At 39.9% G+C, this 26324-nt stretch overlaps 1 protein-coding gene across 2 annotated transcripts in view; it reads left to right on the top strand.

Annotated features, from left to right (window-relative positions):
- The first annotated feature begins 414 nt into the window (after positions 1 to 414).
- The window catches only part of LOC106590196 (cadherin-7), a 120851-nt gene continuing 94941 nt past the window's right edge, over positions 415 to 26324 (top strand). Inside the window, exons 1-2 of one of the 2 annotated variants that reach the window (XM_014180938.2) lie at positions 415 to 650; positions 9959 to 10560. In XM_014180938.2, coding sequence (XP_014036413.1) covers positions 10315 to 10560 — 246 coding nt within the window. In that variant the 5' untranslated portion in view covers positions 415 to 650; positions 9959 to 10314. Of the gene's footprint in view, positions 651 to 770; positions 989 to 9958; positions 10561 to 26324 lie in introns of those variants that run through there. The other variant, XM_014180939.2, reaches the window with a different exon arrangement.

Genomic DNA, 26324 nt, shown 5'->3' with positions numbered 1-26324 from the left:
TCACTGGGTAATTAAAGTAAAATGCTGTAATTGTAATTGGTACTGTAAATTAGGTTACACTAACTGACTTGGTACTGTATATAAGACTACAGTAACAGTTTTGGTACCATGGCATGATTACAGTCGCTGTACTGTAAATCATTTTGTTAGGTCTGGTAGTCTTGCCCCAGTTCACGCCTGGCATTGTACCTTGCGCCTGTTTGTGGGAGTACCCAAAACCCTTTGCAGCTGGCTGGGGAATCTCCAACAGAGCCAGCTCTGGTGCAGCCAGAGTGAAGGAGAGGACCATCTGAATAATTTTCAGTCAGCGAAGGCACATTCGTCTGTTTGTACGTGTGTGTGTGTGTGTGTGTGTGTGTGAGAGAGAGAGAGAGAGAGAGAGAGAGAGAGAGAGAGAGAGAGAGAGAGAGAGAGAGAGAGAGAGAGAGAGAGAGAGAGAGAGAGAGAGAGAGGGGATCGGAGTTCCTGCGCTGCATCTCTTCTACGGTTCACCAATGCGCGTTGTGGTAGAGTTATTCTATTCACCTGTGCACGATCAGGAATACGTTTGTATTACAAACTTTTCATATATATTTTTGTCATCATCACCTCTAGTGGTAGCCAACACGGAAAGAGCTCAACTTTTATAACTTACGACCTGCCAATACGAGGTAAGTTTTATCGAATCATTGAAGTTGTGAGTAAATTCAAACCTATGTTACGTGCATTTCCACCAGAGTTGTTGCTTGCAGCAGTTGAGAACGATTCCACTGGGACACGAAGTTGGCATATGGTTAATTCATGACATTACGTTATATTTCGCTAATTCTGTCATCAGTATGCAGTGGACACAGCTTTCCTGCAGCGGCTGTTCACTGATATGTTTGTTGACCAAGGGTTTTGTGGTGAATGGTGCGTCATGGACATTTTATTGCCAGACATTTTTAACATTCGATTGAGATATCTCGCTTCCCCCGTTCCTGTCTCATTTCTCTCAACACAGTTGGAGGTGAGCGCTATAAGTGGCAGACCTATTTATGATATGCTATTGGATGTTCTTAGTCTCTAGCCTTCAACAGTTCAATGTTGGCTAAATGTAGCTATGAATGAAGCGACGCTCCATTTTGGCACCGATTTTGGAACATGCATGCGCGGTGTTGTTTCAAAATAACTTTATTTGTGTAGACTATTGCATGTGCACATTTAGCAGATTCATGTTAGGATTTGTTTTGTGAACGTATGATCTTTGAATATGAATAGCACGCCACGAACTACGGTATGTATACCCTGGTCACTTATGGGGTATTTGACAGAATGTTCATTATAATAGAAAAGGTAATACAAAACTTATAACAATTAAGGCTATCAACCTGCTTCTCTTGGCAGTGTCTGGAATGAGAAATACACATGTCATGCATTAAAACTTATCAAGCATGAAATGCATCCTACTAATCGGTCCCGTGTGGCTCAGTTGGTAGCGCATGGTGTTTGCAACGCCAGGGTTGTGGGTTCGATTCCCATGGGGGACCAGTACCGAGAAAAAAATGTATGAAATGTATGCATTCACTACTGTAAGTCGCTCTGGATAAGAGCGTCTGCTAAATGACAGAAATGAAAAAATGAAATGATAAAATGAAAAGTTATGATTGGCATGCATACCATGATGACAACAACGTATTGGTCGTTTGTCACTACACAGTCGATACACCTACGTATGGTACTTTATCATATGGTAGATGGGATACGCAGAGCAAACTGCATAGCGTACGGACGATTCTGACAGACTTCTCCTAGACCTTGCTAAGGTGGGGACTGATCAGGGTTATTTTTTATGGTGGGTGTTCCACATGGAATTCATACTTTAGATGTCATATTCATCTATATTCTTTTCAGGTTCTCCACACTGTAATTTAGGAAATTCTCATTCAATACAGGAGCGAATTAATAAGCAATGCTTTCATCGTTTGAAAATGAATTTAAATTATTAATGTTGCTTGAGATTGGATTTGTTTTATTGCTATGAATCAGCCATTTTCTTGCACAACACAAATCAATCAGCTAATTTTAATTGGAGTGATGCAATTACTCAATTTGCTCTCTAATCAAATTGACTTTTGAAAAGTTTGTCTGCTGTTGCAGGTTGATACATTTTGCTATTCAGAAGACTGATTCTTTCATTCAGTCCTCTAATTAGGTCTGCCTGGATAGTTTTCACAAAACAAGCGTCTGCTTTCTTAGGTTTGTGGCCCCTCCCCATCTCAGACAGTAATACTAATTTGGACTCCTTACAGTGTGTCTACCCCATTATGGAGAAGTACACTTACACTCTCCCCCTGTGATAGTACATATTACAAACCTATAACCTACCCCATTAGATGGATTGCTTTGGCTATACTAAGGCTAAGAGGTGTGGAGCGAAGCAATTGGAGGCTGATGCTTCATAAAACCCATAGAGATTTGAAAGGCTATCTACTCTCAGCCACTGGCAGGCTTACATCAAAGAAAAGTCTTTACATTTCCTAGAAAAACACTTTTATGTGACCAAGTCACTGACTCACCTACATAAAGTATCACGATTGTCCCATATGAGACCTATATTATGGGTATCGTTTAGGTACAGCCTCCTTTACTAATAATGTTGACAACTGTGCTGTATAAAATTAAAGATAGTTGGGAACAGTTGTTCAATGTTTCAATAACATGGCATTGGGTTTATGAACTGATATACAAAACAACAATGGATGCATCAATTCATTCTTTACAATTTAAGCTATTATATGAAATTCTCGCTACAAAAATAGTGCTCAGTGTTTGGGGTATTGAACAGTCAGACCGGTGCAGACTCTGCCATGCGGAAACAGAATCAATAGAGGATCTCTTTTGGTACTGTCCATTGGTGGATTGTTTTTGGAGTCAAGTCCAGGAATGGTTGTTATGTTATAATATCAGGGTGTGGTTGGACCTGCAAACAGTATTGCTGAGGGATTTGAAGGACCACAGTCATTCAATAGTAAATATCATTGTGCTCTTGGGTAAACATTTTATTTTCCGGGCAATTTCGGGCAGAAATGTTGCAGATGGGGAGGTTCAAGTCCCTAGTGAGACACCATGGGAGAATGGAAGGATGTGTTGTGAGAGGAAATTGTAGAATGATTATTTACTGGGGAAGATGTAAGATCTGTGGCTGTCTGAAGTAAATATATACACAAACGTACAGTATAAATGTTTGAGGTCCTCCAATCAGAGGTGAGGGTGGGGATGGGATTATTGTATGTTTTGTGTTTCGCTATTTATACTGAACCAAAACATAAAAGCAACATGCAACCATTTTAAAGATTTTACTGAGTTACAGGTCTTATGAGGATATCAGTCAATTGAAAAAAAATAATTACGCCTTAATCTATGCATTTCACATGACTGGGAATACAGATATGCATATTTTTGTCACAGATACCTTAAATATAATTGACCTCACAATGGGCCTCAGGATCTTTTCACGGTACTTTTGTGCATTCAAATTGCTATCGATAAAATGCAATTGTGTTCGTTGTCCGTAGCTGATGCCTGCCCATACCATAATCCCACCGCCACCATGGGGTACTCTGTTTACAACGTTGACATCAGAAAACCACTCACCCACAAGACGCCATGCACATGGTCTGCGGTTGCGAGACCGGTTGGATGTTCTGTCAAATTCTCTAAAACCACGTTGGAGGCAGCTTATGGTAGAGAAATTAACATTTAATTGACTGGAAACTGTTCTGGTGGATATTCCTGCAGTCAATATGCCAATTGCACGCTCCCTCAAAACTTTGCACATCTGTGGCATTGTGTTATGTGACAAAACTGCACATGTCCCAAGCACAAGGTCTACCTGTGGAATGATCATGCTGTTGAATCAGCTTTTTGATATGCCACACCTGTTAGGTGGATGGATTATCTAGGCAAAGGACAAATGCTTACTAATAGGGATGTAAACAAATTTGTACACTAAATGTGAGAGAAATGAGCTTTTTGTACATATGGAACATTTCTGGGATAATGTTATTTAATCTCATGAAACATGAGACCCACACTTTACCTGTTGTGTTTATATTTGTGTTCAGTGTATGTTTTGGTTTCATGCTGTGAGCTGTTTGTGTGCTGGACCTGGTAGTTATGGGTTAGCTCGCTTCCATAGGGGCTTGGTTCTTCCCGCCCTTGGAAAATCCCTTTGGGCGCCCTCTGACCAGTGCACCCACGGTGGGAGTGGCCATTCGTATTGTCTTTGTATTGTGTTATTGTAATAAAAAAATTAAAAAAAGAATAATATATATATATATATATATATATATATATATATTTACACACTACACTACCGTTCAAAAATCTCAGGGTCACTTAGAAATGTCCTTGTTTTTGAAAGAAAAGCACATTTTTTGTCCATTTGAAATAACATCAAATTGATCAGAAATACAGTGTAGACATTGTTAATATTGTAAATGACTATTGTAGCTGGAAACGGCAGATTTGTTATGGAATATCTACATAGGCGTACAGAGGCCCATTATCAGCAACCATCACTCCTGTGTTCTAATGGCACGTTGTGTTAGCTAATCCAAGTTTATAATTTTATAAGGCTAATTGATCATTAGAAAACCCTTTTACAATTATGTTAGCACAGCTGAAAACTGTTGTTCTGATTAAAGAAGCAATAAAACTGCCCTTCTTTAGACTAGTATCTGGAGCATCAGCATTTGTGTCTTCGATTACAGGCTCAAAATGGCCAGAAACAAAGACTTTCTTCTGAAACTCATCAGTCTATTCTTGTTCTGAGAAATTAAGGCTATTCCATGCAAGAAATTGCCAAGAAATTGAAGATCTCGTACAACGCTGTGTATTACTCCCGTCACAGAACAGCGCAAACTGGCTCTAACCAGAAGAGAAAGAGGAATCGGAGGCCCCGGTGCACAACTGAGAAAAAGTACATTAGTGTCTAGTTTGAGAAACAGATGCCTCACAAATCCTCAACTGGCAGCTTCATTAAATAGTACCCGTAAAACACCAGTCTCAACGTCAACAGTGAAGAGACGACTCCGGGATGCTGGCCTTCTTGGCAGAGTTGCAAAGAAAAAGCCGTATTTCAGACTGGCCAATAAAAATAAAAGATTTCCCCTGAACTCTGCCGAGAAGGCCAGCAAACCGGAGTCGCCTCTTCACTGTCGATGTTGATACTGGTGTTCTTCAATTTCTTGGCAATTTCTTGGTATTTTTGATCAATTTGATGTAATTTTAATGGACAAAAAATGTGCTTTTCTTTCAAAAACAAGGACATTTCTAAGTGACCTCAAACTTTTGAATGGTAGTGTATATAGACGCTCCAAATGGTCCTCCACACTGAACCCTTTCTGTGGGTTGTCCCACTTGGTTACACTCTTAGAAAAAAATATTAATTGAGAAGGGGTAGGATTCTACCAAGAACCTATAGATGGGTCTGTTATGCAGTGTTTATCACCAGACCTTTACAGTCCATTCTATGGCAATACGTGATTGTGATTTGCCATTGTGTGATCGGAGTGCTGCAGTGCAACTTGTTCCCTCAAAATTCACAGTGACTTGGTTGAACATTTCTCCAAATCAGCTGTAGAAAAACAAGCATCTCTACTGTACTTCTTAGGGCTCTTGCGTTTTCAGTAAAACATCAGGATTATAAGATTCTGTTATTCCGTGAATAGGGAGTTGTCTCAGTGGTTGCTTTGAACCCCCTCTCTCTGTTTGCATATCAGAAAGCCAGTGCCCATACTAACCTTACTGAGCTTATACGAGGCCATAGCAATCAGACAAGGGGTCCAAGATGGAGTAGTGAAATGCAAGTGTTTACAGATTTTAACTAACACAGACAACTGGCCAGTATTGACTTTTCAGTGTTACATTTCTAGTGTTGATTCATGAGTTAATTTCACTCTGTAAGAGTGAAATTAACACTCAGTGGTATAAAAGAAGCCTCAGTGTTGGTGTTAATGAGCATAGTTATTGTTTTACACTGTGGTGAGTAAAACAGTCCCATCAAAACCACGGGCATCATTATCATGTTTCCCAGAATGCTCTACTGTGGGTAGGTTATTTTTCTAAACTAATCCAATCAGTTAGTTCGATTTATTGCACCTGTTACCGAAATGGTTGTTCCAGATTAAGTGGTTTAGGTAGTCTCCATTTTCAATTTCCATTGTCCTGACAGTCATTCTGAATGCGGATGAATAAAAATACAAACTGTTGGCAATCCTAAATCTGTCTGGATTCCAATTGGAATTATGCATTAATTTGCAAGTCAGCATAATGTGACATTCAGGCCTGATGTGGTCTATAAACCAGGAGATTCCTGACACCGCTGTGTTAGGGGACATCAAAATAAGACCTTGTAATATGTAACATATATTGTCATAGTTTTAAAAAAAGTATAACATTTGCCTAAGGACTAGCTTGGTGAAGTACAGTCATGGTTGGTAACTCTATTATGGTCAGTGCAATCCAGATCCTTGGGACGTCCCTACCCTTAACCCCAACCTTAACTCCTACCCTTACCCTTAAAGTTACCTTAACCATAACCCTAACCTTAACCATTTTACATTTTAACTTCAATGGGGTAGGGAAGTCCCAAGGATCCTGGATAGCACGGACCACTCTAAAATTCACAAACATTTTTAAGGGACCCTGGGAAATATGCAAATTAGGCTTTACACCTTACACCATTTCATTATATTTCACTTCACTGTAGATGGAAATTGTGTGATTTTTTTTATTTTTTTTAACCCCACAGTAGAGCAAATGCATTTTATATTTAATTCCAGATCAGAGTGAAATACTAATTAGTTCACTCCAGTGCATAGTGAAATGCCTATTGCTTTACTCCAGTGTATAGTGAAATCCTTAATATTTCACTCCAGTGTATTGTGAATTTCACACAGCCAGTGTACATGTTCTACTTAATATAGGGTTATAGAGACACTGTTTAAATGTTAACATTATAACACTTTTGAAAGTGTTAAATTCACTCTGTTAAGAGCAGATGCATACTGTATACACACAGCACAAGTGTTAGAATTAACACTACAGGGAGTAAGTTTAACACTTCCAATTTTGCTGTGTATTTGTTGTGCCCCGGTAGACACTGTGAAATCTACAAGCTATATGAAAGGGCGGAAATTAGTGATTGGTTACTAAGCACTCTTAATCCCATTGTGAGGCGGGCAAATGGGATTAGAGACCTCAGAGAGAGAGAGAGAAAGAGAGAGAGAGACCGAGACCCTTGGTACATGATGCAGATTAATATTTCCTTATCACTGTCTCTCCAACACTCTAATTTCTCCCTTTTACTACTGGTATTTTAAAGCAACTAAACACCTTCCAAGTCAGTGATGTGTAAGGTGATGCTTTTGTTATATCCTTTTGTTATATCCTCAAGTGCAAATGGTGGAAGGACAACTTCATTCTTCAAGCAAAACAAAACAGATATTTCTCCTGTACACTGAAGGTTGTAAACATCTGCTCTTCCTCTCTCCATCCCTCTCTCTTTTGCTCCTTCTGTTTCTTATTGATGCACATAGCATCAGCGAGCTCTTGACTCTCACCACAATTCATTCCCAGTTCCGTTCTGTGGGGCTCTGGGTTAAGCACAATAAGAAGCATTAATTTGTCTGCTCGCCTCAGCCTGACCCTGCACTGGGCAGATCCTCTCCAACACAATACCACAGTCTCAACCTGCCTGCCTCTGCCTCTACGGCTCTCTTGGTTTTCGCTGCCCTCCAGCCAGATCTGTTCCACTTTCTACCACTACCTGCCATTAAATCGGATGCAGGAACTTTGCATTTACTTTGTCCCTGTGTGTGTGTGTGTGTGTGTGTGTGTGTGTGTGTGTGTGTGTGTGTTTCCATTCTGTACATCATTAGGCTTTTCACATTCAGGACACAAACAGGTCACCTTGAGATATTTGTCTATTGGAGGGTCAAGTGGGACCCAGGGGATCCTGAGTAGCGCAGCAGTCTAAGGCACTGCATCGTAGTGCTAGAGGTGTCACAACAGACCTGGGTTCGATCCCGGGCTGTATCACGACCAGCTGTGATCAGGAGTCCCATAGGGCAGTGCACAATTGGCCCAGTGTTGTCCGGGGTAGGCCGTCATTGTAAATAAGAATTTGTTTTTAACTGACTTACCTAGTTACATTTTTAAAAAGCGCTCTGTGTACTTTATACTCTAAAAAAAAGGGTTCTTGGGAGTTTCTTAGAAGTAAGCAATGGTTCTATGGAGCACCATTTCTACTCAAAGATTCCTTTCTCTTGGAAAGGGTTCTTTGCGGTCTGAATGGTTGCAAAGAACCTTCTTGCTAGAGGATGTCTCCACTGAAACAACCATTGATGTTGCTAAATATGAGTTGGCAGCAATTTCATCTAATTAGTCTTCTCCTTCTCTTCTTTATCTCAGTTTATACCAGGTTTGAGCAGGACTAGCATAACCGTGTGAAGGTGGAAACAAGCTGATTTAAATTCTGTGAAGTGTTACTGCTCTTTTTGCCTCCCGAAATAAAGCCACAGCTATGTAATGAAAACACTTCTGAAGCAGTGCATGATACCATCATTTATCTCTGTGTGTTAATTACCAGCACTTGATAATGACTTCGTTAAGGCACGAGTGGAGCGGAGCAAATGACTTCCAACAGGATGTGGTGTTAGCTGTTTTTATTTAGCTCCCGGGGAGGAAGAGTAGAAAACACAATGAGTGCTAGAAGAGAGAGGAAGAGAGAGGACATTGCATGCCAAGGTAATTATCTCCATTGGCCAAGGCATCTGCCTATAGTCTATAAGAGGAGAGAAAAAGACAGGTCAGAGAGGAAACAGATGTATGCATGGTCAAGAGTCCCGGTTTCTGTTTCTTAAGAGCTCGCTTTCAGTTTCAGTAGTCCTCTTGGGATTTTTTTGTGAGTTTTCTTCTGGCTGACTTGAATTGGTAAGTCAAGTGATATTTGGTCATGTACCCTAGTGAATGGATTGACTTCCGAGTGTTTACACACTCTCATTACAGTCTTTTATGGCTAAGCCTGCTCAGCTCTCAACTAGATAACAAGTCACAGTATACTGCTCAGGTAATTCTCCAATGGTGGTGTCGCTGGGATGTGGTGTGATATATGCTTAGACAACAATCGATCATAATAAGCCTATTTCACTACTTCCACTAGTTCCTAATGGCATGATTGGTCGTTGGTAGTCAATCCCATGCAGCAGCATGATGGTGGCTGAGTGACTGAGGCAGAGATCGCGTTGCATGCTCATATGGCGCTCCGTAGTCCTCACACACACAAACTGCTGGGAGTAGAGGTCAGAACACGAACCGGTCCGTCATGTTGCTGACAGCTCAGATTTATTTTTAATCTTGTGGATGAGGGCTTGCCAAACAGATCAGGTGCCTTGTTAGTGTTGTGTGGAGAGCCATAGCGGTATTACTTTGTGCCCTTCTACAAAGAAAATGTGACAAAATAACGACCTTGGAAAAGGTAAGTCTGCAGTAGTGTGAATTCAACACGAAAGAAGGCTGAACGACACTTAATTGTTATTCCTACCGCCGACTATTTTTTTCCCCTGTATGTGGAAATCACTTTGCTTGTGTACATAGATAAGCCAGGTCATTTTGCTCCAATATTCTTGTTAACATTTGACTTCACTCAATTTGGGTTTTGTTGGGTATGGGAATGTACAGTGTAGGTTAGTACGTAGAACATTATGGGCCCTTGAAGGATACTATGTTAATTGTATTTACCATATTTACTGTCTATTCATTTTTGTTAGATTTCTTTATCAGTGGTTGAAAAAGGTAATTATCATTGCATCAGCAAGCACATTACTTAGTGTCTAAAGTGACTGCGGTCACTGAGGCAATTTTGCTGATGGCAGTTTCTCCCTCTCTCTCTCTAACTCTCTCTCTCGCTCTCCTCATCCCTTTGTTCTGATAGGTGCCAATTACTCCACCCCTGTGGTGAAGAAGCAAGCTTCCCCGTCGCCATTGACCCTCAATCTACCCCCAATGTCAACCCTCTATCTCCAAAGTGAAGGGAATTACCACAGCTTTTGTCTACAATCAAGACCAATGAACAGCAGCACCACTCCAATACCCAGAGCTTGACTTTTTCCCTTTTCTCCAATCCATGTACTCTCTTCTTCAGGGTTGTATCCACGGTCTTCTTCTTTTTCTTTTTGGCAAAACATTGGGTCAGGAGGACAGTGGGGATCAGGCCCTGAGAGTTTTGACATTTCTCCGCTGTGTGATTTTTCTCTCTCCTGGGCTTGTTGCTTGTTGGAGGGGGCCTAAATGAGGTGGTGTGGCTCAGGAAGTGTGTGGAGAGCAGGTGCTCTCCTGGCTCTGCTGCTTCCCCTCTGGGAGCTGGGCTGCTGGGGGTTGATCTCCGCCTCTGGGGCCTCTGGGACACAGAACCAGAACCAGCACACTGCTGGAGGCCCAGGGGAGCTGCTTCGGAGGCACAAACGCAGCTGGGTATGGAACCAATTCTTTGTCCTGGAGGAGTACACAGGTGAAGAACCGCTGTATGTTGGCAAGGTAAGTGTTTGCACTTCATGTGTATTTATATAGCAGTTTGGATCAGAAACAAACAATAGATATTGTTTAACTGCACCATGTTTTTAGATAACAATTTACAAGATTTCATCACTCTGATCACTAGTATAACATGTAGAATACGTCAAAATAAGTCACTCTAATTGCTTATTTGTTTAGTTAAACACATCCATATCTATTTATAGAATTTGACATTTTAAGCTCATGTTTCAGATATGTGTTGCTTGTCTCTCAAGTTTATTGCATTCCAAACAGGTTGAAAAAAATAAACATAATTCTTTCAATAATTAGAGTAAGTGATCATTTGAACCATTTAATGACACAATGCTGTTTTTTAAACGTTTTTATTATATGTTGCAATCTCTCTTTTAAACTGTATTAGTGTATCAGCAACTCACAACAGGTGCCAGTAACCACAGCTCATTTCAGCACCACATTTAAGCGGACAGCTCCCTCTCAGTGAGGGCCTGAGCTCAAATTGGGCAGATGGGCCTCATTTGCATTTCCTGTATTTCTGTTTTCTTGTGGAATTTCGTGGTCTTATAATCAAATCAGGTTTCAGCTTTCCGCTCATCTGCAGGATAATTGCTCAGGTCTGCATTTGTTTGCAGGCTCTGCACTCACAAACACACTTCCTGACAGTCTCTGAACTAGATAAGTGGTTCCAGCAGCAGGAATTAGGATAGTTGTGACTCTCCCATTATCTCCCATTGAGTGCTGGAGTAATGTTATGGATAGGAAGCCAAATCACAATGTGTATCCTTAGTGTCAGTGAAATCTTTATGTAGTATACTGCATATACTGGCCTCAGTGATTATGTGTATTTACTATGGTTGTGGTATGCATTTTATTTTTCTTTATTTGTAGTCTTTGTTAGTCATTTTTATTGGTTTCTTTGTACAATGTTGACTTTTTAAAGTTGGAACGAGAGCGGTGCAGAAGGTCAATCTGGGCTACTGAGTTGAACCTGAGATTTGTGTACGTGAAGTCAAAGTTCCTTCTCGGACTCGTACAACTCCAGTACGATAAAGTTAAGTGGATAAAAGGACCTTTTTCATTCCCCTCCAAGCACTCGGTCAGGCTTGTACACTGTAGAAATAGTAGCATCAAACACAAACTGTCACTCATAGAATCAAGTGGTTAAGAAATACAAATGGTTTATAGCCTAAATATTGATTGAGGATAAGGGCCTATGGAGAATCTTTTTTTGTGGAATTACACTTTATGCTTTGTTTAGACAGATTAGAAACACGAGGAGACAGAGGAGTCAAAGTGGGACAGGCAGAAGCGGGAATTGAACCCCTGACTTCCGGGGCAGTAAAATGGTACATTTCATTGTAGTCTCATTGGAATATTACCCACTCAACCACACAGCCAAACTGTAAAAATAAATTCTGGGGTAAATTGAAATTGACAAAAACAAAAAACAACAACATATACTTAACACAAAAATGTAACCTTTAATTAACTAGGCAAGTCAGTTAAGGACAAATGATTATTTACAATGATGGCCTACACCGGCCAAACCTGAACGACGCTGGGCCAATTGTGTGCCCCCTATGGGACCCCCAATTACGGTCAACTGTGATACAGCCTGGAATCGACCCAGGGTGTCTGGAGTGATGCCTCTAGCACTGAGATGCAGTGCCTTAGACCACTGCACCACCCGGGAGCCCAACAATCTGTTCATTTCATTCCTTTTCCGGTAGTGCTCCCAGTTCCTGGCAAGGTGTTACACACTTAAGTATTGTTACAACACACCATGTAATGTTTCAAAACATCTCAGAATTATGTGTTTCAATACTCCAGCAAGAAGGTTTTGTCTCCTTCGCAATGGTGGCAGTTCAGTTGCCGCTGGTTTTGGTTTTACAAAACACTTCATTTTAACACTCTACAGTGTCAACGGAAACAAGGTCCACAGCTTTTAATAGGAACCTTTTGTAGGTATTTAAGAAGCATGGGCAATTATTCATCCATTTGAATCATCTTTCAGGATACAAGAGGGTCTGAGATTTTTGCTTGCCTTATGCCTGGTAGCCTTCCAAACCTTAACCTCTCACCCCCTCGCATGGCTGACCAATCAGATCTGTTGATTCCTAGAGGTGATGCATGTTGCCCAGGAGCAAAAGGAACTGTCACGTTAGGTGTCATGACACTGTTTCTGACATGACAGGAAGTTCTGACCTCGTGGCTGAGGTCAGAACTTTGCCTTCATTCGTTTTTTTGTTTAATGGACTTCGAGTGAGAACCTAAGTGAATGTTATCATAAAACATGTATATATTTAATGCAATACCATAGGCATTTCATAAGGCCTTAGTTTGAGGGCCTAGTTTTCCCCTAATACAGGGGCCTGAAACTCATACGCGTCACTTTGAACCAAAACCAAGCCCATCATTATCATATTTCCAAGCATGATCTACTGCAGGTTGATTTCTATCTTTTTTTAATGTGTTTTTGCTTGTACATTGATTGGTAAATCTTATGCTAAACAAAGATAAATAACATACATTTTTCTAAACTAATCCAATCTGTTAGTTCAATTTTTTTTTAACCCGTTACTGAAATAGTTGTACAGTTTAAATGGTTTATGTAGTATCCTCACAATGTTCCTAACTCTGGCAGGCATTCTGAATTCAAGTTGTAGGTGAAGAAGAGCTTCAACTGTTTGAGAGCCAACTCTGGGTGGATTCCAATAGGATTTACACGTCACTTTGCAAGCCAGCAAAATATGGCTTGCAGGTAGGGTTGCAAAATTCTGTGAACTTTCCTGAAATTCCCAGGTTTCCCAGAACTCCCAGGTGGAAGATATTTCGAATCCAGAGTCCTTCAACTTGGATATCTGGGTATTTTAGATAAGTTACTGGAATTTTGCAAACTCTACTTGATGTGGCCTGTAAATAATCAGTGTGCGATATGTAATTTATTGTCATAAGTTTAATTTGAATGATAACATTCACATAGAAACTCACTTTTTGAAGGCCACAGGATTGGAAAGGAATGAATTCAACAACTATGTATGTGTCACAAAAAATTATAGTCATGGTTGGTAACTCTAGAATTCACTCAAAAGGCAAGGCACTCTGGGAAATATTTGAATAGGTTTTACACTAAGTAGTGTATTAATTTAACACTGGTTCCAGTGTGTATATGGCCCCACTCTTTCAGTATTGATTCAACACTCTCAGTGTTAATTTAATTTAAGACTGGTTCCAGTGTGTATATTGCCCACTCTTTCAGTGTTGATTTAACACTCTCAGTGTTAATTTAATACTGGATAATTTGCTGTGATAGTCCTCCTAGTTATGTAATGAAGAAGAACTTACTGTGTCTCCATATTGATATGTATACTTGCACTCAAAGAAACAGTGGCCACTACTAGATGCAACATATTTTGATTGATTGGTGGAATTGCATTTTATCAGTCTTTATGTGAATTTCCAAAATTAACAACAGTGATAATCCCAGAATAATGTAGTGGGATTTCTTGTACATAATCATCTTAATCATCATCATTTTGGACATTTCTGTACATGCAATACTTGAGTCAGAATATCTCAACACTGGTCGGCTGTTGGTTATTACACAGTAAGTCCCTCTTAATAATGATGTATACTGAGTCAATAGTGCCACTGTGCCAGCCATGGATAGCCATAATTTGGCATCTGTGTGCAAACAATCCGACAGACCCCCCTAGTTGGATCTGGTCATTTGTCTAAGCAGAAGAAGGGGGATATATGATATAATGTGGGGGAAATGGGAAGTCATCACTTTGGCCTGGCTGATCCCGCCGCTGCTGCATCTGCAGCCCTGCTTGGCTTTAATGGATTCTGTCAGATTGTGAAATTCAGAACCAAATGTCTCATTATGCCTTGGCACTGTGCCTGGGGTAAGTGCACTGGCCTAGAATCAGCTGCAGTCACAGCAAGCCTGCGAAAACATACATTAAAGACTCAAAACTACACAGTGTCGACTGAAAATTGGTGACGCATATTTAAGCAAGTGGGAATGGCGTTGTCGGAGTAGTGCTTACACTTAACAGATGCTCGGTGGTAAACATGACATAATTGCAGTGATTATGTGCGGTGATTATCGTTTTGTGCACAGGGTGTTCGAGTTACTAAATATTTGCAAGTACCAGTGTGGAGTCTGGGCTGAATTAGTGATCTAAGTAGGCATGCAATTCGGTATCACTTTTATTCCTAATTAGTTTAGTCAACTTTTATCTCTAAGCTTTCATTTTGTGTCTTGTCTATGTTTACCAGAACGTGTACAGAAATCACAGTTTCTGAGCAATTTTACAAACTTCCGAAAAACATTATACTGACTTTGTAGATGAGCTCCTACCACGGTAGTGTCCTCCTTTCCCATAGGTCTGTTCACGTTTCAGTGGCTACAGTGCTTTGCCCATCAACCCTCAGGGCAAGCAGAGCGCCCGTTCACGTCAAATGGACTATCGTAGGGCACAACAGACAGGACCCTTGTGCTGCGTCTAGCTTATTTTTAGAGCCTGTTTTCAGAAACTGAAAGCCTGAATAACCATCCCATTAATGGATGGACTTATTTCCCTTTTCTTCCTTTAATGCCTGCTTTCAGGGCAGTATTATGAAGCCTTTCCCCTGCCAAACACACAACTATGGGCCTTTGTCCATGTGAATAGAGAAACACAAGGAGAGGAAGGAGATCGGAAAACATCTGTGGATGAGCAGCTGGAAATTTGAGCTAAAGCAGACTTGTACTGAGTACACGAAGTACAAAGTACACATGCTCTATCAACATGTAGTCTGTAACTTGAAAACAAGTGGATCTGCAACTTGGGTTTTACTGATCACCACCAGTTACGATACGAGATGTTTTTTCCCCTTTAGTTCTTGGCTGAATCATTCCTACTCTGGTGGCAAATAAACTTCAATAACTAAGCCTATAGCGAAAGTCATTATATTTTTGAAGAAAACACGCACACACACACACACACACACACACACACACACACACACACACACACACACACACACACACACACACACACACACACAATGATACCCATGCTAGCTCCCTCATTAGCATTCTGTTAGAGGTTCCCTTTCAAATGGATTAGTGTCATAGAGCCCGGCCTGCTATGCCATGCCTCCACTGATGGGTCAGTCCCAATCTTATCTAATCACTATCTCCACTCATTTACCACAAACAGGGAGGCAAAGCTGGCTAGTGGAAGGGGCCGCATGCGCTAGCTAAAGAGGAGGGAAGATGAGAGAATTTGAGCTGACGGGGGTCATCATATCCTAGAAACTACCCCAGGGAGAGGGTATGGGAGTGGGGGAGCTCATCATGGAGCCTGGGGCCTCTGGGAATGTTGTGGTAGTGGGGGTTTGGAAGGCAACGCTATGCTATGATCCAGGGAATGAAAATAGTTGATGATAGTGGTGTACCTTCTAAAGGACTAGCTGTGGCAGAAAAATTATATTCTGTTAGGACTTTTTTTGATAGTCTTTTCTCCAAAATACAGTATAAAATGCAGACACTCTTTCACTTCACCCTTTATTTGTGTCTGATGTGTCAGTGTACGCACTATAAGAAACTATTTAACTTCTCTTTGTCTTGAGATATGGGGCAGAAGACATCTGGGCTTTAGGGGGCTGAGGCAGGTATGTCCCCTGGGGCCTGAGAGTGCAAGGTACAGAGCAGAGGATCACTGTTGACCTATCACCTTGCCATGAGAAGCATCCTTTGGGCTTGATTTTCCCACTTTATGGTACACAGCTGGTAGGGTTGCTAAGAAACAGAGGTAGAGAGAAGAGCTAAATCATTGCTGACTAGTTCCATTCTAGTTTGTTTGATGCCCCCTAGTAAAACTGTATCTTGCTCATATGAAGGGAGCACAAGAGGGATGGATGGTGTGTCTTGGGAATTGTTTGTTTATCATAGGTTATATTATGGTTTGAGGTATGGTTAGAGGTAGGGGATTGAGTTGTTGAAATTGTTGAAGTTCTATATTGACTTTTAGGGATCCGAACTAGTAAGACCTTGAATTTTTGATAAGGTGTCCTGAGCCTTTGGTTGAAAGTATTGTATGACAACAAAGACAAAGGGAATGTACATTATGCTTCAATTCAAGTTCACACACGCGCACACACACACGGTATTGCCTGTTATCTTCTGAAAAATTGACAATGTTGGCTCAGGGGAGACTTTGGATCAATCAACTTGAACAGTTATAATTTTTTCCATAGCTGTAGGGCCTCAAGAAAATAAGTTATTTGAATGATTAAAACACACAAAATTGTGACAGACAGGCTTGATTTGGTCTTATGTAGCAAAATGTTAAATCGTGTTTTTTACGTTGAATAAAAGTAGAGCTAGAAAATGGTATATCATACCCTATAGAACAATGACAAAGTAATTCTGATTTGAAAGTTGATAAACTTGTAACCCCATTTTGAGAAAATGGCCCTTAAATGTTTTAATACACCTACTGGAGAGCTCTTCTTTGTCTACACCCCACCAATCTCTGAAAGGATTCACATGAGGCCATGTGCTAAACAGAGTGAGAACGGTAGTGTACTAAACAACTAAAGATATCAAGACTAAAGGCTGGTTTAACCCACCGTTCCTAGGCCATCATTGAAAATAAGAATGTGTTCTTAACTGACTTGCCTAGTTAAATAAAGGTGTAAAAACAAAACAAACCAAAAAATTATATATATATAATTTTTTTTAATTTTTTTTTTTTTACCTTTATTTAACTAGGCAAGTCAGTTAAGAACACATTCTTATTTTCAATGACGGCCTAGGAACGGTGGGTTAACTGCCTTGTTCAGCGGCAGAACGACAGATTTTTAGCTTGTCAGCTCAGGGATTCAATCTTGCAACCTTACGGTTAACTAGTCCAACACTCTAACCACCTGCTTTACATTGCACTCCACGAGATTACGCGAATGCCGTAAGAAGCCAAGGTAAGTTGTTAGCTTGCATTAAACTTATCTTATAAAAAACAATCAATCAATCATAATCACTAGTTAACTACACATGGTTGATGATATTACTAGTTTATCTAGCCTGTCCTGCGTTGCATATAATCACTTAGGTACACGTTGCTCCAACCATAAACATCAATGCCTTTCTTAAAATCAATACACAAGTATATCTTTTTAAACCTGCATATTTAGTTAGCCTCTTACATCTAGACGTTCCGCTAGCGGAACACCTGCTCCAATATCCAATGATAGGCGTGGCGCGAATTACAAATTCCTCAAAAATACAAAAACTTCAATTTTTCAAACATATGACTATTTCACAGCATTTTAAAGACAAGACTCTCCTTTATCTAACCACACTGTCCGATTTCAAAAAGGCTTTACAGCGAAAGCAAAACATTAGATTATGTCAGCAGAGTACCAAGCCAGAAATAATCAGACACCCATTTTTCAAGCTAGCATATAATGTCACAAAAACCCAGAAGACAGCTAAATGCAGCACTAACCTTTGATGATCTTCATCAGATGACACACCTAGGACATTGTTATACAATACATGCATGTTTTGTTCAATCAAGTTCATATTTATATCAAAAAACAGCTTTTTACATTAGCATGTGACGTTCAGAACTAGCATACCCCCCGCAAACTTCCGGGGAATTTGCTAACAATTTACTAAATTACTCACGATAAACGTTCACAAAAAGTATAACAATTATTTTAAGAATTATAGATACAGAACTCCTCTATGCACTCGATATGTCCGATTTTAAAATAGCTTTTTGGTGAAAGCACATTTTGCAATATTCTAAGTACATAGCCCAGCCATCACGGGCTAGCTATTTAGACACCCGGCAAGTTTAGCACTCACCAATATCAGATTTACTATTATAAAAGTTTGATTACCTTTTGTTGTCTTCGTCAGAATGCACTCCCAGGACTGCTACTTCAATAACAAATGTTGGTTTGGTCCAAAATAATCCATCATTATATCCGAATAGCGGCGTTTTGTTCGTGCGTCCCAGACACTATCCGAAATGGTAAATCAGGGTCCCGCGCATGGCGCAATTCGTGACAAAAAAAATCTAAATATTCCATTACCGTACTTCGAAGCATGTCAACCGCTGTTTAAAATCCATTTTTATGCCATTTTTCTCGTAAAAAAGCGATAATATTCCGACCGGGAATGTCCATTTAGCTAAACAGAGGAAAGAAAACAAAGCTTTCGGTCGACGCGGGCACGAGCCTGAGTCTCACAGTACTGTAACCAGCCACTACCCAAACGCGCTACTTTTTTTCAGCCAGAGCCTGCAAAGCCACGATTCAGCGTTTTGCCGCCTTCTGAGAGCCTATGGCAGCCGTAGGAAGTGTCACGGGACGGCTAAGATCCTCACTCTTCAATAAACAGAGACAAGAAGAACGACACCTTGTCAGACAGGCCACTTCCTGCATGAAATCTTCTCCGGTTTTTGCCTGCCATATGAGTTCTGTTATACTCACAGACACCATTCAAACAGTTTTAGAAACTTTAGGGTGTTTTCTATCCAAAGCCAATAATTATATGCATATTCTAGTTACTGGGCAGGAGTAGTAACCAGATTAAATCGGGTACGTTTTTTATCCAGCCGTGAAAACAGGTTAATATTGCCTGCTAACATGAATATCTTTTAACTAGGGAAAATGTGTCACTTCTCTTGCAAACAGAGTCAGGGTATATGCAGCAGTTTGGGCCGCCTGGCTCGTTGTGAACTGTGAAGACTATTTCTTCCTAACAAAGACAGCCGACTTCGCCAAATGGGGATGATTTAACAAAAGCGCATTTGCGAAAAAAGCACAATCGTTGCACGACTGTACCTAACCATAAACATCAATGCCTTTCTTAAAATCAATACACAGAAGTATATATTTTTAAACCTGCATATTTAGCTAAATGAAATCCAGGTTAGCAGGCAATATTAACCAGGTGAAATTGTGTCATTTTGCGTTCATTGCATGCAGTCAGGGTATATGCAACACTTTGGGCAATTTGTCAGAATTTTACGTAATTATGACATAACACTGAAGGTTGTGCAATGTAACGTTTTGTTTTTGAGGTGATAGTTTACGGATTCGACCATATTAATGACCTAAGGCTCGTGTTTCTGTGTGTTATTATGTTATAATTAAGTCTATGATTTGATAGAGCAGTCTGACTGAGCGATGGTAGGCAGCAGCAGCAGGCTCGTAAGCATTCATTCAAAATAGCACTTTCGTGCGTTTTGCCAGCAGCCCTTCGCAATGCATTGCGCTGTTTATGATTTCAAGCCTATCTACTCCTGAGATTAGGCTGGTGTAACCGATATGAAATGGCTAGCTAGTTAGCCGGGTGCGCGCTAATAGCGTTTCAAACGTCACTCGCTCTGAGACTTGGAGTAGTTTTTCCCTTCTTCTACATGGGTAACGCTGCTTCGAGGGTGGCTGTTGTTGATGTGTTCCTGGTTCGAGCCCAGGTAGGAGTGAGGAGAGGGACGGAAGCTATACTGTTACACTGGCAATACTAAAGTGCCTATAAGAACATCCAATAGTCAAAGGTATATGAAATACAAATCGTATAGAGAGAAATAGTCCTATAATTCCTATAATACCTACAACCTAAAACTTCTTACCTGGGAATATTGAATATTGTTAAAAGGAACCACCAGCTTTCATATGTTCTCATGTTGTGAGCAAGGAACTTAAACGTTAGCTTTTTTACATGGCACATATTGCACTTTTACTTTCTTCTCCAACACTTTGTTTTTGCATTATTTAAACCAAATTGAACATGTTTCATTATTTATTTGAGGCTAAATTGATTTTATTGATGTATTATATTAAGTTAAAATAAGTGTTCATTCAGTATTGTTGTAATTGTCATTATTACAAATAAAAAATTTTTTTTAAATCGGCCGATTAATCGGCATCGGCTTTTTTGGGCCCCAATAATCGGCATCGGCTTAAAAAAAAAAAATCATAATCGGTCGACCTCTAGTCTGTATACAGTTATCACAGTGACATCATGAACATTCTATAGTCGTCCGACATCAAACTTGTCGTTGTCGTTTAAAAAAAGTATAAACATAAAAACAACAGGCTGCATGACATCAGCAGCCTGGTGGTCCAAAATAGCATAACTGGTGTATTTTAACACCAGTAAACCATCCGTTTAAAAATGTATGTAGTATATGTCAATCTAGCAAACCAGGCAACTAAAAGCAGCTTTCTAAACAATGTTTTGGTTAGTTTCTAGCTTATTAGGTAGCTAGCTAGCTAAAGTTATGTTAGCTGGCTAGCCAGTTCAAATAATGACCATATCATATAGCTGACAACGTCTTAACATGAGCTAATTTGTATTCATTATTACAGGAAACTCAAAACAAGATCATTATTTACAATTTAATGGCAAGCTAATTACAGAAATTAGCTTACGGTTGGGAGTGTGACGAAATAAAAGCAGGGTATTTTACCGAAGAATTTTAGAACTTGGACACTGTCTCGTTGGCCTAACGTTATATCCTTATTTGCCTTTGGTGCAGGCCATGTTGTTCTTCACATTAACATCTCTGGTGAACACACACTATATCAAATAAAATCTAAGTTTATTTGTCACATGCACAGGATACAGAAGGTGTAAACGGTACAGTGAAATGTTTACTTGCATAGTGGAATCTTTTGTTTAGACATTTAGCTAGCTAGCTAAACAATGAACCATAATCCTAACTCATAATGTTACTACCCTGCATGAATCTACAGGTAGCTAAAGCTAACCAACTAGGTTCAATGTTAGCTAGCCAGCTAACATTAGAATATTACTAGCAATGCAAATGGCTCTGAGATACGAATAATATTACTACACAAATCATACACGTAATGTTAGCTAGCGAACCAGCCCGCTAACATTAGCTAGCTAGCTAACAGTACGCTTTAACTTGCAATGAAAATTACTTTCTGACAAAATTAGAAAAGTATGATATTTGAAAATGTAGCTAGCTAGACTCTCTAGAACGATGAACTCTTCTCCCTCCTTGTCATGGATACCTTGGTTGCCCTTAGTTTGAAGATGTAATCTGGAGACAGGTGTTTTATACAACAGCCTTCTGTGTGTTCTCTTTTCGACTCTCTCCGCATATTTGCAATCAAACGCCTGAATTTTCTCTACCTCCTTAGCTATCATACTCTGCTTCCACTGGTCATTCCACTGATTTCAAACCTCGGTCCTCCAGAAAGTGGAGAGCATTAACAACACTTTTGCAGTTCTTCGTAGTATTGTTCAAAAAAGCTGCATTAGAAATGATTACCTACACATATTGAGCAGCTCATATTATAGACAGAAGCGCGCTACATGGCAGACCAATCCGAACTCATCTCTCGGGCATGCCCAGCCCATCCATTATCTCAGCCATAGCTAGCAGGAAGGTTCCTCTCTTTTTCCGTGGCTAAAACAACTACGCTCGTAATTTAACAATTGTATTTGTATTTACAAATGGCATACATTTATTATTAAAGCACATGAAAGTTCACATGTTCCAGAAGGCATTTCTTCCCCCCAAAAAACATTTTAATTTTAAAACAAAATGTTTACGTTCAAATGCCTCTCCTGTGAAGTAGTGACGCTCGACATAAGCCTCGTTTCCTGAAACGAGTCCCAATTACACTATAGCTTGAAATGAATAGGAGTCAATTTGCCCTGTCATTAGCTTTTTTCCCTCTAAATAGAATTAGACAATGAATGTGAGGCGTCATTTTTCATGGAATGACTAATCAGATTACGGTATGAACATTAATTTTCAGATAAGTGTCTGTTTGTAATTAAACAAGTTTGATCTGGGTGTATCAAATACCGGACCAGGAAGCCATGTTGTATAATGCACTATTAAATAGAAACCATTTTGGAAATTGATCCACATCGTCAGTGAGTCTTTCAGGTATATGCTGGCAGCCTGTTACATAATATATTATCTCTTTAAAATTCACAAGTTGTGAATACTTTGCTATGGTATCGACAGTTCAGTGTTGTCTTGCTTTGATATTGCGTTGATATAAGGTCAGACTATTTCTTTCATTTCACTGTCAATACTGTAGGTGTTATTCTTGCCTCTTCAGCCTGAATTAACTTGTGTCCTGAAGTGGTTTGTTGGAAAGAGTTTGTGTGAAGTCATCCTATTCTTGGAATGAGGCCCATTCATTTTCAGTGGGGGAGATGAGTCCATTGTCTGGCAGCGGTAAATTATGCCCTTGGCTGCAGCTAGCTATGCAAAGCAAAGACTATGGGATGATTCAGAAATGGATTGGGGTATGATCTAAGGTTCTTGTTGAGTTCTGTGTGACTGTTCCTGATATCCCACAGAAGGAATGTTTAAGTCGATAGAATGATTTACTGTGTTTCTTCGGCAGGGGATAAATGCATTCACTTCTGCAGGGAATGTGTGTACACATCAAACGTGTTCCCTCCCAAAGGCCAAGGATGTCTCATGTTGAGGTTTAAGGTATCTTATTGTTTGAAGTGGTACTGCTTGTTTGAGTTGGTTATTATCCCCTTGGATTGTAGTGGTATGGAAGACTATGTAAATGAGAATTTAATTATTATCCCCTATGTTCTCTTTCAGTCACAGGTATCAAGTTTCACTCACACATTTATTTTGTAACATTGAGAGTGAGTCACAGAAGTCATATTCACTTTAATGCCTGAGCTATCCACATCCACAGACAATATTACTCAGGTCTTTTGTGTTTGCTGAATGACTCCTTGAGCCCTATTCAATCGAAACAGGTAACTGAGATGAAAAATACCATTCTTCCAACAGCGAGAAGCAAGTTTGAATTTAAATGCGGTTGGCATTCTACTTGTTTCACACTGCCATTCCTCTGTTGAGGACATTATTCCAAACATGTACTCTTGAACCCCAAGAAATATAGTGTTTTTGACACATGCTTGTGTTCAGTATATGGGGATAGATTTCTGCCATGTGTACATTATGTTTAGGCAGGTATCTACCTCCATACAGCTTGATTAAATAAGGACCATTGTTTTCATTATTTCTTATCTTATTATTTTTTGAATGTATATTGTACATTGCTCACAGTTATTCACATAGTGTTTGCTCCCTGGAGCTAACCCTATGGGTAATGTATTGGCTCTCTGTGACACGTCAGTATATCCAGCCACAACGACAAATCAATAAGTTATTTAATTTTCTATTTCATCAATTAGCAGACAAATGAATCTAATCATATACTGAAGCTAAAATTAGAAGACACTTTACTCTGGGCAAGAGCATACAATCTAAGAAGGAACTTTTTAGTACCACAGGGAGATGCGGCGACTTCACAGCCTCATCACCAAAGTCATTCACGCCTAGGCTATGATTTTTACTAAAGGCCACATTCAACAATGTCAGCCACCAAACGTTGGTAAACGGAAATTTCAGAGTGGGTGATATACATATTAAAGGGAAATTTCACCCTGGCTCGGACACGGCATATAGTCAATTCTACATAAAAAAACATCGCTTTTTTTATCAAACAATTATCTAGAAGCTAGAAATAACACATTTTCATTTCACTGGTAGAATCAGGAAGTTTCGACTCCCTGTGTATTTTTGAACCACAAAGTGAACCACAAAGTCCCGTATTCATAGCGAATGCTGATACCGCCCGCTAGGTAGAGGGAGTGTGCCCACAAACTTACATAATGGCGTTGTTAACTTCGAACGACCAACACACAGTAATTTCAGGATTTCTCTCGGCAATATGTTTGTGTTTGTTTTTCACTGTTTATCATCATGGCTGTGTGATTCTGCCAGTGGTTTGCGACTATTAAGAATGATGCGGTGACCAAAGATTTTCGGAGGGATTTTCAGGCTGAACTGATGAGAAATACATTTCAACGACAGCTGAGAAGTGATGCGATACCATCGTTTTCGTCTTCCTTCACAACAAAATGGAAGATTCTCAATTAGAGGTAACCTAACATTAGCTAGCTTGATAGCCTAGCTGGGTAATTTATCTAGCTAGCGTTACAGTCCTGTACTGAACTTTAAAAGCCATCAGCTAAATCATATAGCTAGCTATCTTTTGGTATACACACAGTCAATCAATTTCGCCCATGCCATGGTAGTCACTGCTTGACTGGTAGCTGCCTTCAGCAGAGTTAACATGTTTGTTTGTTTGTTCATTCTATCTTTGACTGACGTTAGCTAATGTAAGCTAGCTGATGTTACCAAATAAGAGTATCTACATTTGGTAGCCATCTAGTCCACCCTTGTTTGGAAAACAATCTGTTAGTAAAAATAGAATTGTTGATATAGCAAACTCACTCTCTGTTTGTGTGTTGGTAGCAATGATGAATGTATATAAATCGTCTGGTTGGTTAGTTGGTTCTCAGCCAGTCTCAACTGGCTAGCAATCTTGCTTCCAATTTAGACACTAGTTAGCTGACAGCAAGCTGACAATATTGAAATGTCCATGTTAGGTATGCTTAACTAGCCCGTCTAATAGAGATCAATACAATTAATTGGGTGGTTAAATTGTGTATTGTTGTATATTTTGTTGTAGGTGATATAGAATCTGATTCCACCAACACGCACTCACAACACCTAGCTCTGCGGGGGCATTTTGGGTAAACAAACATAAGGGAGCGGACACACCTTGCGGTTATGGAACACACCAAGATTGTGAGACATAAACCAGCAATGGACACTGACAGTAATGATACAACCACCTCATTCTTCTCTGCAGATTTTTAAAACACAATGCAAAGACATGTCTACAAAATTCCCCTGTAAAGGGCTACTATTGACAAGAATGATCTGTCAAAGTCAATGGGCTGGAGGAGGTTTACAGATAGTACATTGAGATGAGGAAGGGGGGGGGTTTGGTTGTACAGGGTTGTGCTTAGACAGTAAATGTATTGTGTATGAGTGCGATTGAGGTCCCTTTTCTCCTCATGGCACCTCATGGTCCCTTCCACCAAAATAGTAAAATGCTAACACCACAACCATGCCTTTCCAGGAGACATGCAGTACCCGCAAATCTTCAGCAAGAGAACTGAACAGTTGGTGGTTAAGAAGCCCTACACCACTTTCAGCAGTCTTATCCAGTTGGCCATTTTCTGCAGACAGGACAAGCCCATCACCATAAGCACAAAGAATTTCAGCTTCCACAGCCCACCATTGCCAGTGTACCAAAGCCTGATAAAGGACTATGGCTGCGTTTACACAGGCAGCCTAATTCTGATATTTCTTTCACTAATCAGATCAGTTCTGAAAAGACCTGATGTGATTAAGACCAGTTAGTGGAAAAAAGATAAGAATTGGGGTGCCTGTGTAAACACAGCCAGTATGGCTCAGCATAAGACCATGTAGAACAGGGGCCTCTAACCCTGTTGCTGTGGAGCTACCCTTCTGTAGGTTTTCGCTCCAAACCCAATTGAAACTAACCTGGTTCAGCTTATCAACTAGCTGAAAATTAGAATCGGGTGTTCTAGATTAGGGTTGGAATGAAAACCTGCAGGATGGTAGCTCTCCAGAAACAGGGTTGGAGAGCCCTAAATAAATACCCTAAATAAATATGGATATTTTCTATCAATCTACAGAATTTGTCTGCCCTTATGTATTTACAGAAGATATTTATATAAGCTGTATAGGGATCTGTAGCATCAAACAGATGCTAGACATTCAGATATCCAAATAATGTTTGTTTATTTATAAAAAATCTAAAATACCAGAGAGTGTACACTATTTAATGCTAACTCAAGA

The sequence above is a fragment of the Salmo salar genome, chromosome ssa29 (genome assembly GCF_905237065.1).
Source record: "Salmo salar chromosome ssa29, Ssal_v3.1, whole genome shotgun sequence".
Lineage (NCBI taxonomy): Eukaryota > Metazoa > Chordata > Actinopteri > Salmoniformes > Salmonidae > Salmo > Salmo salar.
This window is presented reverse-complemented; position numbering and strand designations above follow the sequence as displayed.